This window comes from Typopeltis vanoorti, chromosome 16 (genome assembly GCF_054136105.1).
Source record: "Typopeltis vanoorti isolate ZY-2024b chromosome 16, IOZ_Tvanoo_1.0, whole genome shotgun sequence".
Taxonomy (NCBI): Eukaryota; Metazoa; Arthropoda; class Arachnida; order Uropygi; family Thelyphonidae; genus Typopeltis; species Typopeltis vanoorti.
In genome coordinates, this window is record NC_143564.1 from 113,427,660 (window position 1) to 113,447,166 (window position 19,507).

Below are 19,507 nucleotides of genomic sequence, written 5' to 3' on the forward strand. Positions count from 1 at the left end.
TGTCCCCTCTGCTCGTGACAAGAAGCTTAAGGTCGAGACTATAGAGTTTTCCTTGCATGGAGGCCGTTGCATGCTTTGACGATCCTGGAAGAGTGGAGATACCTCGGTACCATGTTCACACCAAAGGGAACGTCTTCTGTCCCTTTTATCCTAGAAGCTGGGATCGCTTCTTTGAGGAACGCTCCTCTCAAGCCCCCAGCAAAGACTGTTTCTCCTTTCTCACTATCTCCTAACCTCGCTTTTACCACAAGTTGGTGCTTGGTATGACATATATCGTGGTACTGTCAAAAATGGACAGAGCTATCTGTTCAGCCATGAGATCATGACTCCGACTATCACCCCTACTGCATATTTCCACGTGAGGATGAAGGATGGCGGGCTCGGGGTTCCATCACCTAGATGGAACCCCGAGTCCAGTGTTGCTTCCGCACCCATGGGGTCCATGTGTGGAGGGATGACGCCATGGTCTCCATTCTGAACAACCGCTTTAAGAACAAAAGTTGGAAGACTGCAGTGGAACTAAATTATAGGACCTCTGTGGGTTTGTGTAAGCCAGACTTACTGATCATAAGAGATGGTGATGTTTGCATAATTCATGCCCAGGTGGCGGGAACAGGGCGCCCACTAGCTTATAGCTGTAATAATAAGGTAAACTATTATAAGAATAACCAAGATCTAGTTAGTAAGATATGGGAGGAGCATGGGGCAACTCCGAGGTTTACCAGCACCACCATCTTTTTACATGCCGTATGGAGCACAGATAGCTATAAGGACTTAAAACAGCTTGGGCTTACGCAGAAGGATATAAAAGTTCTTTTCGTGAGGGCCCCTGCGGGCATGGCATTGCCACGAGAATGACTACAATGATAACTAGAATAGGCATAGGGTAAAACACTTGTAAAGGCTTAGGCCTATATCAAGTCTGGATGTGATGTAAGGGTAGTACTGCCCATAACCAGTAAAGTTTAATTTTTAAAAAATAATAAAAAATAATCAGTGGTGTACCACAAGGATCAGTGCTTGGTCCACCTATTCAATCTGTACATTAATAATATTGGGAAGGATTTGACAAGCGACATACAGCTATTTGCTGATAATGCAAAGATAGGTAGGGTAATCAGGAATGCTGCTGATATGCGGTACTTGCATAATAATTTGAATAGGCTGGAATTGTGGGCATTTGAAATGGGTGTCAGTTCAATGTGAGTAAATGTAAAGTCATTCACTTCGGCATGATTAGATATTCAATGTGATATTATATTGGTAGGATCAGGCTAGAAGAAACTGATGATGCTAGGGATCTTGGAGTGTTAATAGATAGGAAGTTGAAGTTCAGAGGCCATGTGACAAAGATTGCAATTACAACTCAATAGATAATTGCAACGTTGAAATGAACGTTCGCATGTAAAGATAAAGAATGCTATTTTGCCTCTTTACAAGGCCTTGATAAAACCTCACTTGGATTATTGTGTGCAGGTCTGGTCTCCTGGTTTCCATGGTGATTCTGATATATTGGAGAGAGTACAAAGGAGAGTGTTAAAAATGATATCAGGATTGTGAATTACTGATTGTGAAGACAGATTGAGAATTTATAGACTGCAGACACTGGCAAACAGGAGAAAGAGGGGTGATATGATTGAAGCTTACAAACTTCTGAAAGTCGTAGAGAATTTCAACTGATGGAATTTTTCAATTTATGGAAGGTGGGGAAAGGACGAGAGGACCTCCTTGGAAGCCGAGAAGGAAGGCTGCCAAGAAGGGTGTGAGGGATAGATTTTTCTCTCAGAGGGGCGGTGTATGATTGGAATGGATTGCCTTTGGATGTTGTGAGTGCAAGCAGTGTGAATGAATTCAAGAATAAATATGATAGTTGGTGTGTGTAGTATGTGGCCTCCCTCGATGAGTCTCCGATTCCCTAGAGTTCTCTCTTAATAATAAAGACAACAAAAATAGTTTGTTATAGGAGACACTCTACCATAGTAAATTTCCTTTGTAGAGCAATGTGCCTATGGTGATAACTTAGATGGCTGATCCCATGCCTGCTGCTGTCCAGAATCGCAAAGTTAGAACTATCTTCTCCCCTATCTGCAGAGAAGCTTTCTATAGCCCATTAATGCAAAAAGACTTTAGGGTGGGCTAAAAGATGGTCCCCAGGCATTCACTGCCCGGTGTGAAATACCCTTGATACTTATTGTAGATTTAAAGTGGCTAAAAAAAGTTCTAATTGGTCACTTGCAAAAAAAAAAAAAAAAAAAAAAAAAAAAGAAGAAGAAGAAGAAATAAATAAATAAAATAAGAAATTAAAATAACAAAAATCCCTTAACTCTAACAAACAGTACTAATGTGCTAAAGATTTTCAACCTTCTGTAGATGAGAGTCACATTCACAAAAAATAATAATAATAAAATTTCAGTAGCCTATTATAGTAAGCAATAATACTGTTTGCTAAACAAAAGTTGACTTTCTTGAGTACACACAAGTCAATATCAGTGTTTTATTTGGTAACATTTTGTGCAAAGGTGCAGCTTTTCCTCCTGGAAACTAAAGTTTTTCATTCTGCACAGAAGGCAAACCAAACATAAGAGCAAATGTATTTAACAAATGACAAAACTCAATTCTTTGATAATACTATAACAGATAACTCTTTATTCAGGTTAGCACTGTATCTAATCTAAAGAAAGTGACTATTCATTTAATTTGCGGTTTCCAACTGAAGTAAATTAAATGAATAGCGAACAGTAGTGTAAGAAACCACACAAATCTCAAAAATAAGTCATTTGTTCTATATATGGAAAATAACAGTTCAACAGGAAGAAACTATTTCATTTAAATATATATATATCAAACATACCATATTAATAAAAATGGCTTGGATGAAGCGAACCACTTCTAAAGTTACCTGAAGGCTGATGGGGATAAGATTGTTATACAAAATGATAAATGTCAAAAATGTATATCCAAAGTTTGTGCTACTCAGATCTGAAAAAGAAAGTATTTTAAAACACTTATATTCATAATAATCCAACTTGGTTTTTTAAGTACTGTAATTGAAAAAGACATTCTAAAACAATTTTCCAGTTCACTGAAATTTATTTTCTTGACCATCTGCATATTCATGAACATGCAAATATTCAACCCAAACAACAAAAATAACTAGATTTCTATATTACTTTATAATAACCACATATATCAAATCCAAAGTGGAAATCAATATTGGCATTGTCTAAACAAACTATGATTAATGAAAATTAATTTACATACCACCTAATCCTCTACCAAGCTACCAAGAAATTATATATTTGGTTTTATCCTTTATCCAAGTGTAAGCACACAAAGCTTGAGCATGAACTATTTTCAGGACTGGGGCAACTCAGATATAGAAGCTAATGACATCACAGCTCTTGACTTAGTATCCCATAATGCAAAGTACATATCCTTATGGGTGTGTATAATGCTGTGCATTATGGGAAGGGTTACTACCAAGACCGGTTTCAACATTTATTGAAGTCTCATCAGTGGGAGCCTGACCCAGAAGTGATACTAAGGTTGATGTAATGCAGAAGTCATAATTTCATATATGAGTAGCCAAAAGGTGTTACACCTTATTATTAAAATACTCTGGATTAGAGATAGTTGTTGGAAGTTTTTTCACTTGGTTATACTATAAATTAAAGATACCAATTAATTATACTTGGTTTACCTGGTTTAACGTCTGGGTCTGGCTCAAACTGATGGAGGGCAAAGGCTGACTGCAACCTTCTTGTAGTACCCTCTGGATAATCTAATGACAGCAGTATTTCTTTTTTCCCATCATGGAGACAAATTCCAGTGATTATAACTATGCTATCACTTACAGGGAAGCCGACGTGACTCTTGATTTGTAAATGATGTCAGAGTTGAGAAATGAGCAAACCATTTCATCCATTACAAGAAACATTAATATCATCCAATATAATTTAAATGGTATAGTTACTCCAGCAAGCAAAGAAAAACTAAATGAACTATTACTACTTTTCCACTTTTCAGTCTTTTCCATGTTTTCTGTCAGTTTGGATTTCATCGAGATTTGAAAGTAATCTATGTCATATAAACTATGTCAAGTGACTAGCATGACGATAGGTATCATAGTGGTGGGGCTGCCACCTTATTACAACTAGGCTTGCTTTTTTTAGTAGATAGTGGAAACTACAGTTTGAGAGGAAAGAGTCACCCCCTGACCCTCGAACTGCTCTAGTAGCACTGGGGGGGGGGGGGGGGGGGAGGGGGGGAGTAACAAACAAGAGAGAGTAGAGCAAAGAAAAATAATCTTTCAGTATTCACAAAATGCTGAAAGATCACACATACCATGATGACTTAGACAAAGACTACATAACTTGGAAGAATATTATCCTAAATGCAGCAAAGAAAAGTATCCCAAAGGGCAACAGGAGAAAAGTTATTTCAAACTACACAAGAATTCACCAAGAACTTGCCAGTAAAGTAACTAAAAGAAATGAATTATTTAACATCTTAAAAACTGGAAGCTCTCCAGAAACCAGGATCGAGTACAACAAGACAAATACTGAAATTAAACAAAAATACAACATATTACAAAGAACTAGGTGGCAAGAATTTTGCCACAACTTAAATCCCATCACTTCAGATACTGAACTTTGGAAACTGACTGCTAATTTACAAAGAGACCCACCAAAGGCAAGTGAGACTAACGTGCTAAAAGAAAGACCTGGATGGAAATATCAAAATTGGAGACAGGAAGATTGCAAATATCTTTCGACAGCAAAAAAATGTTGCAAATTCCCCAAAATATAAAAACAAATTATTCTGGGATCCATTTACAATCTCTGAATTGAGAGATGCCTTGGAGAGACTAGATATAAATAAATCATGTGGACCAGATAACATACAAGGAATTATGATCAAGCACCTTCCTTCCCTAGCCTGGCTACTTCGCCTATACAACAATAGCCTAAAATAAGGAAAAACTCCAAAAAACTGGAAGACAACCAGAATCACGCCAATTTTAAAGCCTAACAAACCTCAAGACCCAACCAGGAAGTTATAGACCAATTTCGCTGACTTCAATTCCAAGCAAATTGATGGAAAAAAATGATACTTCAGCGTTTGTATTACTATCTAAACAAGAATAGTAAACTACCACAACATGCCATAGCAGCAGTGTGTAAAAAGAGCTCTGGATTCAGATAACTTATTCTTGAAATAATTAATTGAATATGAGCGATTGTTTGAATAAGAGCTGCTATAAAAGTTATGCGCTACTAGTATTATTAGTGTGTGGGATATTTTGCCTAAACTTAATTATAAATTTGTTGTTATTAGACCTTAGAGAAGTAACTGGCAGAGGAAAGATGGCAGCAGCTTTGTCTGCATTACTTTAACTTAGACTTCAGTTGTTTGGTGAAGTGAGAGGTGTGCTACATGCATTCTTTTGATCATGTAGATGATTTGTGTGGACATTTAGGGCAGATGGAAGGAGGGTGTGTGCGAAGTGTGAGCTAAACGAGTATTTGATGAGTGCTAATATGAATTTGATGAAGGAAAGTGTTAGTAGCGAGAATGTCGCAGGAAGAATGAGTACTCGTTCGAAAGAGAAGGATGGTGTGAAAGAAAGGCAAAAAATTGTTAAAAAAATCGCTGAAAAAGAAAATGAGTGATTTGAAAATCATAATGGATGGTAACAAGGACGAAAGCAAGGCGAAGGTGGTGAACAGCAACGAAATCGAGAGAACGAAAAAAAAAACAGAAATAGAATGATGGAAGGTTCGAAAGTTGGAAAAATCGAAAGAATGAATGATAGCAAAAGTTGGATGCATGGACCGAAAGTACAGAAACTCAAAAGGATGAATGAGAGTTGAAGTGTGAAGCGGGGGGGGTCGAGAGTTCGAAAATTAGAAAGATTGAATGATAGAGAGAATGTGACGCGAGATTCGAAAGTTGAATTGGGTTACATGAGACAAGAGATGAAATAGATGCAGAGTAAAATTAAGACAATTCAGGTGAAAACGATTAAAACAAATCAAGTAGTTATGAAAGAGTGAACGAAAGCCAAGCGAGTAGTATTGTATGGCAACTCCATTATTAAACGTGTGCTGGATGAGAGGATGCACAAAGTATGTTTTCCAGGCAGTAAAATGAGTAGAGTGATTGAGGCATTGGATATGGGGAGGGAGCGAGCAAAGAAGTTGATAGTTTTAATAGGTACAAATGACCTGACAGGACAAAGAGCACGTCAGAATGGATATCAGGAGGCTGCTTAGACGGATAAGAGAGAATAGTGTGACAGTGTTAAATCTGGATTGAACACTTAAACTGTCTTTGAGTATTTCATTCAGGATTTAACTGAAGTGCAAACAAATCTCCTAAAAAGAATTACTTGTAAACAGATAATAGAAATCCTTGTATATATAGTAATAATAGTCCACTCATGTAATTTTTCTATGTAAATATTTTGTATATGGTCCTTAAATAACTGACAAGATTTAAGGTAATGTAGAGGTGACTTGGTAACAACAAGGTTAGAGTTTAGAGTAAGCGATTGTAATCCGATTATAAACATGACCGCAGGCAGTTGCTATATGAACCCAAGGCAAATGCAAGCTGCCCACGCAGAAACGCAATGAGAGGAGAAGGTGCGGTGTGCAAGGAGAATTAGTTGGCATCTGCAATTCAGTGACGTATTAGAGAGAACAGACACGGATCATAAAAGTCTTAGCGACGCGAGTTCACAAGCTTTTTTCATTCCTAGTTCAGGTTTTGGTGTTTTCTCCCCCCACCCCCACCTGCAGTTTTCCGTGTGGTGGGTCGTAGCTTCAAGCCAACGGAATAGAGCGGGAGTCGTTCAGCGGCGGTAATATAGTCAGATAGTGTGCTTATCAGATCATAGCCATCCATGCAACGGGACAAACAGCGTATGCCAAAACTTCGTATAGCTCCAGCCGTACCCTTCTGCCAGACAGATTCTTGGATGTGGTAATGATCAATTTCTACAGGAAATTCATTCCTGAGTGCACTATACTAATGCAACCAATCGTGAAACTAACCAAAAAGGGGTAGAAATTCATGTGGGGAGGAAAACAATAGGATGCATACCAATCCCTCAACCTAGCATTGACTAGATCACCTGTCCTAACTTACCCATGGCTCGGGCAAACCTTTTTCCTCTCAGCTGACGCTTCTAATACCACCATTACATCAATAGTGGAGCAAAAGGAAGGGGAAGATCTTAGGCCTATTGCCTTCATCAGCAGAAAGCTCTCCCCTTCAAAAAGGAATTATTCTGTGATAGAGAAGGAGGCACTGGCCATTGTCGACACTCTGAGGAAATTTAGATACGTTGCTAGGGCAGCGAATCATCCTGAGGTCAGATCACAAACCTCTATCTTTTATTTCGTCCATGAAGGATAAGAACCAGAGGATTATCTGCTGGAAGAATTGCAAGAATTCAATGTGGAAGTAGAATATATCCCTGGGAAAGCAAATGTAGGCGGACTACTTGTCTAGATCGTTAGGTTCTGAGCCAGAGGACAACACTAGGCAAGGGGAAGAACAGGTCAACACCATACAAAGGGCCGGAACATTAGAAGAAAACAAGAAGACACACCCCCACCTACAAATCTAGGATAAATCTATCATTATAGAGGGCCAGAAAGTGGACCACATATGGGGAGGGGTATACCAAAAGTTAGTAAAGGGAGAAAAGCTCTCAGAAGAACTTCTGTTCTCTAAAACGTTGTGCCTAGACAAGGACAGTCTTCTGTTATCTCGGCAGGATGTCACAGGAAGATGGAGGGACAAGATTCTGGTCACAAGAGTCATGATTAATTGGGTGCTCCACACATTCCATGATTCAGACCTAGCGGGTCATCAGGGGTTTGACAGGACTTGGAAGAGAGTAAAAGACAGGTACTTATGGAAAGGTATGAAGGAAGACGTCAAGTCCTATGTATCCTCTTGCCACCTTTGCCAACAAAAATCTGGTATGAAAGGAAGAGCCCCCTCTTCAGCCTTTTCCCATCCCCACACATCCCTTTCAAGCTGTGGCCATGGATATCATTGGCCCACTTCCCATCACCTCAAAGGGTAACAAGTATATCCTGGTGATGATAGACATGTTCTCCAGGTTTCCACAGTGATGAAGGACCAGACAGCAAAGACCATGGTGGACAAATTGTTCAAGCTTATCATATGGGACACCCCAAACACTCCTCTCAGATCAGCGCTCCAACTTCACAGCTGAAGTCATGCTGCAGCTGTGCAAGTTGATGAAGATACGGAAACCATTCACCATCCCCCTATCATCCCCAGGGAAAAGGAATGTGTGAGAGACTAAATAGAACATTAAAACACACTCTCTCTAAGCTGGCAAACAGGCAAGTAACAAACTGGGATGCCAACCCATCCCACACTTTGTTTGCTTGCAGGACCACGCTTCATGCTGCCATCAAGGAAGCCCCTGCAATCGTATTGTATGGGTTTGAGCCTCTGTTCCCAAACGAATTTAAAAGCTAACAAGTCAATACCGGTTTCCCTGATATTGATGAGTATCTAAACAATTTAATAATGGAAAACAGAGGGGCGCATGAACTGGTAGCTGAATTCAGCAACAGTAGCTCACAGAGAGCTACAAAGTACACAAATAAACTTAGGAAATATAAAGATCTGAGATCAGGAAATCTTGTCCTCCTTGAACAAGTCCCTAACACTAAGAAAGGGGGAAAATTCAGGAAAAGTTCTGCTGGGCCTTATGAAGTCTTAGAAAAGTTATCACCTGTGACTTTCAAAATCAAGGAAAGGAAGGGTAACGGGAAGACATAAACTGTACACTCAGACAGGCTGAGACTGTATAAGAGTAGGTCGGATAGATTAGTATGTATGGGAGAAGTTAGAGAAAATATGACCCATGACCAACTTGATTCAAAAGAGGCCTCCACTTCAGAAGTAAAAGAACCTTCTGAGGCCTGTTGCACACTGAACACTGATTTGCCCATTGAACTGAAAAGTACAAGGGAAGACATGGAAGAAATTCATCCAAGAGCAATCAGGATAAATCTGGTTGGTGTTGTTAACTACCAAAAGACAGGCTACAGATTTTCTAAATACAGAGAGGAACTATTGGAAAAGGAATAACGAGAAGAAGCCAGCACCACACAGGCGAAGGGAAATGAAAATTCTGATGATTTAGACACAATCTATTATAGATACAGGGCACCTACTAGTTGAAATCAGGGAAACGAGAGAACAGTAAATAACAAGAATGGAAAAGAAGGTATAACCAGTGATGGAAGTGATAATTTTGTCCAATCTAGATATAACCCAAGACCCAGGAAAATAGGAGGATCTACTCCAGAAACATTGAGGTTAAGAAAAATTTTCCAGCAAAAAAAAAATTTTTTTCTTTGAAGGGAAAACCTATGTTAAATCTGAAATGAACACTTAAATTGTTTTGAGTATTTCATTCAGGATTTAACTGAAGTGCAAACAAATCTCCTAAAAAGAATTACTTGTAAATAGATAATAATAGAAATCCTTGTATATATAGTAATAATAGTCCATTCATGTAATTTTTGTATATAAATATTTTGTATATGGTCATTAAATAGCTGACAAGAATTAAGGTAATGTAAAGGTGACTTGGTAACAACAAGGTCAGAGTTTAGAGTAAGCTATTGTAATCTGATTATTAACATGACCGCAGGCAGTCACTATATGAACCCAAGGCACGTGCAAGCTGCCCACACAGAAACGCAATGAGAGGAGAAGGTGTGGTGTGCAAGGAGATTTAGGTGGCATCTGCAAATCAGTGATGTATAGAGAGAACAGACACTTGCGAACGTGCATCTTAGCGACGCGAATTCACAAGCTTTTTTTTTTTTTTTTTGCCTTTTTCATTCTTAGTCCCCCCCGTGGTTTTCCGTGTGGTGGGTCAATGCTTCGAGGCGACGAACTCGAGCAGGAGTCGTTCAGCAGCAGTTATATGGTCAAACAGTGTGCTTGTCCGAGCATAGCCATCCATGGAAAGGAACAAATAGCATAAGCCAAAACTTCGTATAGCTCCAGCCGTACGCCTTCTGCCAGACAGATTCTTGGACATAAGGTAAAGAAGTGATCCATGATTGAAGTTACCAAGAAGTCAGGGCAAGGAACAACAGCTCGATGAATAGGGTGATGACCTGAAAGAAACCTACAAGAAGACACGATGAAAAGTATTTCCCAATGAATTCGTCTGGTTGGTAATGTAAAGCTTTATTTCTTATTGTATTGTGTAATTCTTAAGATAGAGTGGGCTAGTGTAAAATTTTTTGTGAATCAGGCTTGTTAAGATAGATTTTAGGACTTTAGTACCTATTACTCTAACAAGGATCTTTGTAGTTATGGAAGTGTAGAGTTACAAGAATTGTCATTAGTTTAAGATTAGTTTGAATTCGATGTATTGTATGTGCATTAATTGAGGAAGAAGTAAGGCATTCATCTAGATATTTGTGTTAAGTAATCGGATTTAGGACAGTTTGGATTTGTTAATATCACCTAATGAGAGACACCTATTGTGAACTAGATCTTGCTTGTTAATTTGTGCATAATTAATTTTAGGGATCTTCGTTTAGCTTAGTTTGGATTAACATGTATTGTATTTTAGAATGAATAAATTTCTTTGTTTCTTAACCCAAAATACGTATATGATTTTCCAAATCAATGCACCACCTGCTAAAAATATCAAACCTTTATAAGTAAAAATGCAGGAAATGGTTACAACTGCTGTTTAGAAATATTAGTAAGGGCTTGTTAACATTGATAATTTATTGGAATCATGATAATCTGTAGGTCAATCCCTGACAAGAGGTTCTCTCTTGTATAGGAATCAAGATGGTGCAGCTAAACAAATAAATTTTCTTGATTCCGAAAAGGACAACCCCAGAATTTATAGATCAGGGAGAATTCTCCTTGTTTGAAGACTTTGCATACGATTTAAGATTGAAGAAGAGGTCACGAAAGATTACAACAAAGGCGCAGCGGACAAGGGATATAGTTGAGGATTAAACAAGACAGAGTTTATCTTTGAAAGAGTTTAAGAGGTAGTTATTAAGAGAAATATAGTCAATATAGTTAATACATAGAAATTATACACAATATATAGAATAACACATAAAAATAATAGTAAAACATAGCATATAACAACAGGAAGGGTAGTAAGCGTGTTGCCTACGTATGACTGTGGTGAGATGAGGCAGAGGGCAAGGATTATGAATGATATGTTGGATGAAATGTGTGAGGAGAGGGGAATACAGTTCGTTAATGTGTGGAATGAGTTTGAAGGACGAAGTGAACTATATAAGAGAGATGAACTGCATTTGAGTCGCTTGGAGAGACTGCTGCTGGAAGGTAGAGAACTGAGTACAGAGAATGAATCACATCAAGTGGGAAGTGATGTGGAAGAGCAGGAGAGTGAGACAGGAGAGACTGAAGAGGTGGTTATGAATGAGGAAGTGAGTGGCATGAGTATGGAAAATGAGAGAATAAGTATGCAAGAGGAACAGGGAAATGGGGAAGTTCAGGGTGGGCAGGGGTACACAGCATGAGAAAAGTGGACGCTCCAAGAGGATGTAAAAGCATGTATAGACAGGAAAGGAATGGGATGACCTGGGATCAAGAGGAAACAGTTGGAATTGAAGAGGGTTCTAAAATGAATAAGCAAAAAGGGAAATGACTCCATTCGAGCATGGGGAGATCACATCGAATGCGTGGTATCAGTGGAACTAGCTGTAGATCCAAGAATGAGCTGTTGTATTTGTATACAAATGCTAGAAGTGTAAGAAACAAGGCAGATGAATGGTTGCACTAATTGAGTCTGTTCACCCAAAAATTGTTGGAATAAGTGAGGCATGGTTAGATGAGGGTGACATCCTGACAGGAATACAGATGGAGGGGTATGATGTGTTTTGTGAGGATAGAAGGGGTAAAAAGGGAGGGGGGTGTTATTGATAATAGAGAAAGAGTTATGTCCAAGCAAAGTACAGATGCAAGAGGGAAATAGTGCCAGTGGTTTTGAGGCAGTATGGGGTATGATAGACGTGAATGGAATGAAATACTTGGTTGGATGTTGTTATAGACCAGGTAATGTGGATGATAGTGACTATGAAATGTATAATCAAATTGTTGGAAGTTTGCTAAGGCAAGTGATGTGAAGCTTGATCCACCTTTATCATGAGTTGCCCAAGTCCTGAAGATACTTCGGGTGCAAACTTTGTTTGGTTATACTTGGATAAAGGATTAAACAAAAATATAATTTATAATGTATAATCAAATTAGCCAAGCAAATAAGAAAAGAGAGATCATTATGGGCCATTTTAATTATGGTAATATAGACTGGAATGATGAGATAGTGTCATGACGTGTTCTCTTGACGTTCGAATCCGCCATCTTGCTAAAAGTCACTTTCATAAAATAAAGGAAAACTAATTGCAAATTAATCACTGATCTAAGGGTAGAGAAATTTCTATTATACTGCGCCACTCTATCCTTAGATAAGTCTATATGAATTAGTAGGATTAATTTAAAATTAGTTAGCAGTCTTTTCATTCATTCAGGCCGATGGTTCTATTTTCTTTCTGGGATTCCCGCTAGATCCGAATTTTTGTGAACGGTGCAGTAAAAAGAAATTCAGGCAAACACAATATCTAAATTAACAAACAAAATACTTAATATATGATTATTTGACAAATACATAAATTCCACTTCTAAATATGACAAACCAGTCAAGTTAGCACATCAAGTCAAGTCATTCATATTAATCCAATCTTTCAAACTTTCTCAAACAAATTCACAGTTTCCGAATCACAAAGTTTCTTTACTCAAATTATTACAATAGAATTTCTTACTCAATCAGTTTCCATGCATCTCTCAGCTACACTCTACGATTAACTCATAACAGGCACTAACCACGGTAGATATCACTTCAATGTCTATATTTTCAACTCTCAGCCTCGATGGTATGCTACAGTTAATGTTAGAAACAGCGCAACGGAACTAATACTTAAATCTTCATACACTGAAATAAACTAATATGACTGTTCTTACCAGAAATAATCTTCAGTACTTCCAATATTTTGTGAGCACACTTTCAAATTGTATTTATCACACTTGCGAAACACTAAATAACTAAAACATTACTAATCGCGCTTCAAAAATCCAGATAACAACTATAAGGTACATTAATTATTCTTATTTATCATTCATCAACTAGTTTAACTCCGTACAATTCCCTTTCATGGTAGTACAGAAATAAGTCTTAATTGTAGACTGACTGGATTTATTCAGTATTCTTCTTTGAATGTCCAGTTCTCTAATTATCCGATTACGGCAATAATTTCTTTTTATTACTACGGCTGGTTTTGCTTTCAGCCAACTATAAGATTCACTTATATAAAAAAATATCTACTCAACTCCTATCCTTAGGAATCTTTTAATTACTTCTACTTCTTTAGTTTACTTCCTTGCTACCTTATAGTTCCAAAGTTCCGTTCCGACTCCCTACTTACTACTACGTATCTATTTTCTATTCTCCTCTACAAACGCTCCCTTCACACGCGCTCGTTTATTTCCACGCGTCTCTATGACAACCGATAGACGTAAACATTCTCGCGAATGTTACATTAGGTTATATAACTACATTCAGTTATTACATAACGTTAACTTTCATGAAAATAATAAATAGATATTTGCATTCCAATAAATGCGTAGTTAAATTACAAATATAAGTTCTTACAATATTGACAAAATAATAAATAAAACAGCTTAATAATATTTAATACAGAATCTATTTACCATTAAAACATTTCTTTGATTAAGCAATTAAATATTTGACATAATTAAGGTAGTTATATGATATCAATTACAATTTATGTTATTTACATCAAATAATATTTACAAATATAGTTCTTGTGACGGAAAGTCATGTTGGATTCTGAATCAAACAACATTTATTCTATTTTCTACATAATTAGAATCCAACAATAGCAACTGGAAGTAAAGAAAATGAGTTTCTTGAGTTTTTCAGGGATAACTACCTCAGACAGTATGTAACAGAGGGTACACGAGGATTGAAGTTCTAGGATTTGGTCATCTCATCAGAAGATGTAATTATAAATGAGGTGTCAAATCACCCACCAATTGTTGAGAGTGACCATGAGGCGATTACCTGGGTGGTTGCCAGCATTGTGAGGACCTCTGTAAGAAAAGGGTATATGTGGAACTACAAGGGGGGGGGGGGTGATTATGAAGAGCTCAGGAGACAGCTTGTGGGTGTAGCATGAAATCAGGAGTTAGCTGGAAAACAGATCAATGCAGCTTGGAGGATTTTCAAAAACATCTAGTACACGCAATGCCTAAATGTATTCCAACGGTGGGAAGGTTAAATAAGGTCGGTGTGAAATGGATGAATAAAGAGATTAAGCATGTGATACAGAGAAAAAAGGCATTATGGAGGCAACATAAGAGAAGTGGAAGTAACCAATTCCATGAGGTTTACAAAGACGAGGCGAGGCGGGTGACTAGGTTGGTGAGGGTAGTTAAAGTGAGGTATGAACAGCAGTTAGCTAATGAAGCCAAAAAGAATCCTAAGGAGTTCTTTCGATATGTAGCCAGCAAAAGAAAGAATGATTATGGAAGGATGACATTGATTGGAGAAAATGGTATAAAGACAGCTGTTGCGGAATGTGTGGTTGAGATACTAAATGAGCAGTTCATAAAGGTCTTTCAATCTTGTGAATGCAACTTCATGGAGAGATTGAGAGCAGTTGATGATGAGGAGGAAAGACTGACTGTAAAGGAGCAAGAAGCGTATGGGGGTGTTGAGCAAACTAGACGTAAATAAGGCTGTGGGACTTGATAATATATCATCACATATTCTGAAGGAATGTGCCAGGGAGTTGACGCCGGACTTGACATATTTTTTTTTTTTAAAACGAGTCTTGCACTGGGTCAAGTTCCTAATGAATGGAAGGAGGGCAAGATTGTGCCACTTCATAAAGGAGGTGATAGAACTCAAGCATCACGCTATAGTGTCAGGTGTTGTAGTTAAGTTGTTGGAGAAGCTTGTGAGAACTAGGATCCAGAATTGGCTGACAACAATGGTATTATCTCTGATGGACAGCATGGATTTGCTAAAGGGAGGTCATGTTTTAGTAATCTACTTACTTATTACAATAAAGTGACTGCTTCCTTGGACAGAGGAGAAGGATACACAGTAATATACTTGGATTTCACAAAGGCTTTTGATAGAGTACTTCATGATAAGTTGACAAACTAGAGCAGATGGGGTTGGATATTAGACTAGTGCATTGGATTGGAGACTGGCTATCTGATAGGTATCAACAAGTTGTGTATGGGGGTGCAATATCCCGGAAAAGGAAAGTCACTAGTGGAGTGCCTCAGGGGTCTGTTTTAGGGGGCCATTACTGTTTAACTTGTATATTAATGATATTGGTGAAGATTTGGATGGAGATATTCAGTTGTTTGCAGATGATGCAAAGTTGGAACGAACCATGAAGAGTAGTGAAGATGTTGTGGCCTTACAAGACTTGAATAAATTGAGTGATTGGGCACAGAAATGGGCATATGAGTTCAATGTTAAAAAATTTAAGGTTTTAAAATTTGGAATACAAAGATGGGATGCAGAATTTTTTAGTGAGGATATATTGTCGGAGGTGGAGGAAATAAGAGATCTGGGGGTGATAGTGGAAAAGGATCTGAAATTTAGGGGAGACACAGCCAAAATTGTGATGACAACACAAAGGCTTCTGGGAATGATGCAGAGGACACTGACTTGTAGAAGTAGGAAGATTCTTGTTCCATTGTATAAGGCTTTGATTAGGCCACACATGGACTATTGTGCCCAGATTTGGTCACCTGGTTTTCAGAAGGATGAAGAGATGTTTGAAAGGGTCCAAAGACGACTGACTAAGGTAGTTTCTGACCTCTGGAATGTCAAGTATGAGAAAAGATCGAGAAGATGCAACTTGCAGAGTCTGGTGGACAGGAGGAAGAGGAGAGATATGATAGAGACCTACAAGTTGGTAAGGGGTTGTTATAGGATCAATGCTGGAGAGGTTCTACAAAAAATAGTGGGAGATCAGGGAAGAACCAGTGGTCATCCCTGGAAACTATATAAAGAGGGTGTGAGCAGGGGAGTGAGAAGCAGGTTTTTTTCATGCAGAGTTCTGAATGATTGGAATGCCCTGCCTGAGAGTGAGAGTCTGCATAGAATTTGAGTATGTTTAACACATGGTATGATGAGTTGTGTGTATGATAAAAGGACCTCCCAGATGAGTCTTTGACTCCATGGTGTCTTGGGTAATAATAATAAATCACTCAACAACTGATCAGCTTTTCTACTTAATCCAGTCAATTCAAGATGACTTCCACATCAAACCTACCAAATCAACCATTGCAGCTTTTATAGATTTTAGCAGTGCCTTTGACAAGGTGTAGAGGCAGAAACTCTTTTCCAAACTTTGTCATATTGGGATAGAAGGGGAAAGTTCTAAACTGGATTAATGACTTTCTAAGAAACAGAACAATTTGAGTTAGAATAAATAATACCTTTTCCAAGAAAGTGAAAATAAGACAGGGACTCCCTCAAGGCAGCACTTTGAGCCCACTCCTTTTTCCTATCTACTTAAATGACTTAAACAAAAATATAAATAAAGAAACAAAGATAGCTATGTTTGCTGATGATTTGGTCCTATTCTCAGCTCACAGCATCTTAGAAACAGCAGATCACTTAAAGCCATTGAAAGTTTATCTACATACTGTGAAAACCAAAAAAATCAAAATTAACCCTACAAAATCATAAATTTGTGTATTTACTATTAATAATCACCTCGGAAAGTGGAGACCAAAAATTAAGCTAAACAATCAATTACATTTAATGAAAACACCAAATACCTTGGAGTTAACCTGAATCCATCGCTAAGCTTCAATAAACATATCAACAATGTTTGCAATCAGAGCAAAAATAAGATTAAATATTAGAAAAGAGAAAATTAGGAAAAGAGTGGGGAGCCAATGCTAAAAGTCACAAACACCTCTATTATCCAACCCATAATGGAATATGCTTCTACCATCTGGATGCAAATCACAAACCAGTTTAGACAAGCTTATAAAAATTCAGAAAAATGCAGCTAGAATCATATGTGGACTAAGCAATACAACTCCTGGAAAAATAGCAGAATTTGAATCCTTGTTCCTTTAAAAATTAGGTGGCAAGAAAATCTTACTAAATTGGCAGAAAAAAGAGCCAACCTTGCACATCATAGAACAAGTGAACTCTTAAAAATTGGCAACCAACAAACAGAATAAAGAAAAAATCAACAATGCATTAAATCATGGAAAATAAAATTCTCGTGTTGTCCAAATAAAATAGCCGACTACCCAGCATTTCCTCTATATCAAGAAAGGAAAAATATAGTTATTAATTTTGAAATATGAAAACAGGAGAAAAAAATTCTAGAAACCCTGAAATCTTGAGATCATTAGCTCTTAAAAATAATGAAATATGGACCTGACTCAATAAAGATCTACACAGATTGCTCCAAAAATCCAAATGGCAATTCTGGGAGTGGCATACTCATCTATAGCTCTCAAAATATAGAGCTAAAAACAACTCTTACCATGCAGAATTAACAGCCACCATTAACACAGCACGCAACATTTGGCTAAACAAAACTCAAAGGAGTTTATATTTTTTCACAGATTCCTTAGCAGCCCTTCAAGCTATTAAGAACTGCTACGCTAGCCATCAAGAGATACTTAGGACATAACAAAAAAACATAAACAAACTACATAAGGATTCCGAAATAATTTTCCAATGGATTCCATCCCATTTACGATTAAAGGGAAATGAAACTGCTGATGAAGTAGAAGAAATGGCTGCAACATTAAGTGATACCAAAGATTCTGATCTTTTTAAAACTACTCAAAAAGAAAACATAAAAAGAATGATTCTCCAAGACATCACTCACCACTGGTATTCAGCAGAAAAACCAGGAGCTACCATCAACTCCAAGTTTAATCACTGTGCCACTACCATGATCTCTCACCTCAAGACCAGCCACACAAGACCAATCAAGTTTAGAAATGGCATGTCTTCCCCATCTGTAATATTGAGGAAACATCACCAATGCATTTACTAACTTGTATGAATATTTCTAAATGTGAACTTTAATAACAACCCAGAAAAGGTGCTGTATAAAATACATGAATTTGACCTCTATGATCTGGTGTAATAATACCATGGGATAATAATAATAATAATAAAAACACTTGGAAAAAAGATTAAACCAAGTATATAATTCCTCGGTATCTTAAATTTATAGCATAACCAAGTGGAAAAACTTCCAACCTCTAACAAGCATTTCTAGCCTATAGACCTACTGGCGGGTGAAAAAATAGTGAAAATGAAGCTGGAGGATAACAGCAGCAAATGAATGTAGCAAAACAGGGGGAAAAAATTTGAGCTAAAGAATCAAATATGAGAGTATTTTATTTTAGCATTCTCTGACAAGTGATGTCAGAATATATATAAATATGCAAATATACCCTCAAGAGTGTATTTGCACATGAATATAAATAAATTAATACTCTGCATAATTCCATTTTCATGAAGGACAAATTATCATGCAAAGTGTATTTTGAAGAGCATTAGTTATTGGCAAGTGGTGGTAAATCACTTGTTTGTATTATAAGTCAACACTGATGCACTGGATATGGCAGTATTATTTGGATTCCATCCGGATTTTTGCTTTTCCAGTTGACTTTTTTTTTAATGTTTTTGTAGGGTGTTTGTTGATCTTCTCTGTTGTCATAATTATTATCAGGTATATATGACTGGTGTTATTGATATGTATAACTAGCAATATATGTCTTATAACAATATAACATTCCTCCACAATTCCCTCAGATACATCTATACTTGCATCTCATATATAGCGTGACCACAGATGCAAGAACCCTCAACATATCTACACATGGCAGAAGAAGGCGAATCCATTCCGATAATATGATAATCAATCTGTCTCACTGGATGAGTTTGTTTATTATTACACGTTGGAAAATTAGCTTTTCTTTTACAAACATTCTAGATTTTAAAGTGGTAACTATTTTGCTTGTATAATAATTATTATACAAGTGCCTAATAATAATAAGCACGTGATGGTGACGAATTAGTACATCCCTTACTGCTTTCTCCCCCTTCAACATGAATTCACTCTTCTTGGAACTTTGCCAACTAAGATTCTGTCAACTGTGGGCAAACTTTAATCATAATCCTGCTGAACGAAGTCAGCAGGATTATCTTCTTACTAATTGAGAAATATTCTAATGCATTCCCATTAAATATGGTCCTGTGTTATACTTATTGGCAGGGTATGCAGAACCTTTAACTGAATGAAAAATCTTGGACATTTAAAGTATGTTGGGCAGGTCACTGAAGGGTCAA

General features: G+C 37.4%; 1 protein-coding gene across 1 annotated transcript in view; it reads right to left on the minus strand.

Annotated features, from left to right (window-relative positions):
* Positions 1–19,507, minus strand: part of ATP8A (ATPase phospholipid transporting 8A1) — a 1,088,708-nt gene that overhangs the window by 714,241 nt on the left and 354,960 nt on the right. Inside the window, exon 13 of the mRNA XM_090406292.1 lies at positions 2,852–2,979. Within this exon, the coding sequence (XP_090262418.1) occupies positions 2,852–2,979 (128 nt within the window). The remainder of the gene's footprint in view (positions 1–2,851; positions 2,980–19,507) is intronic.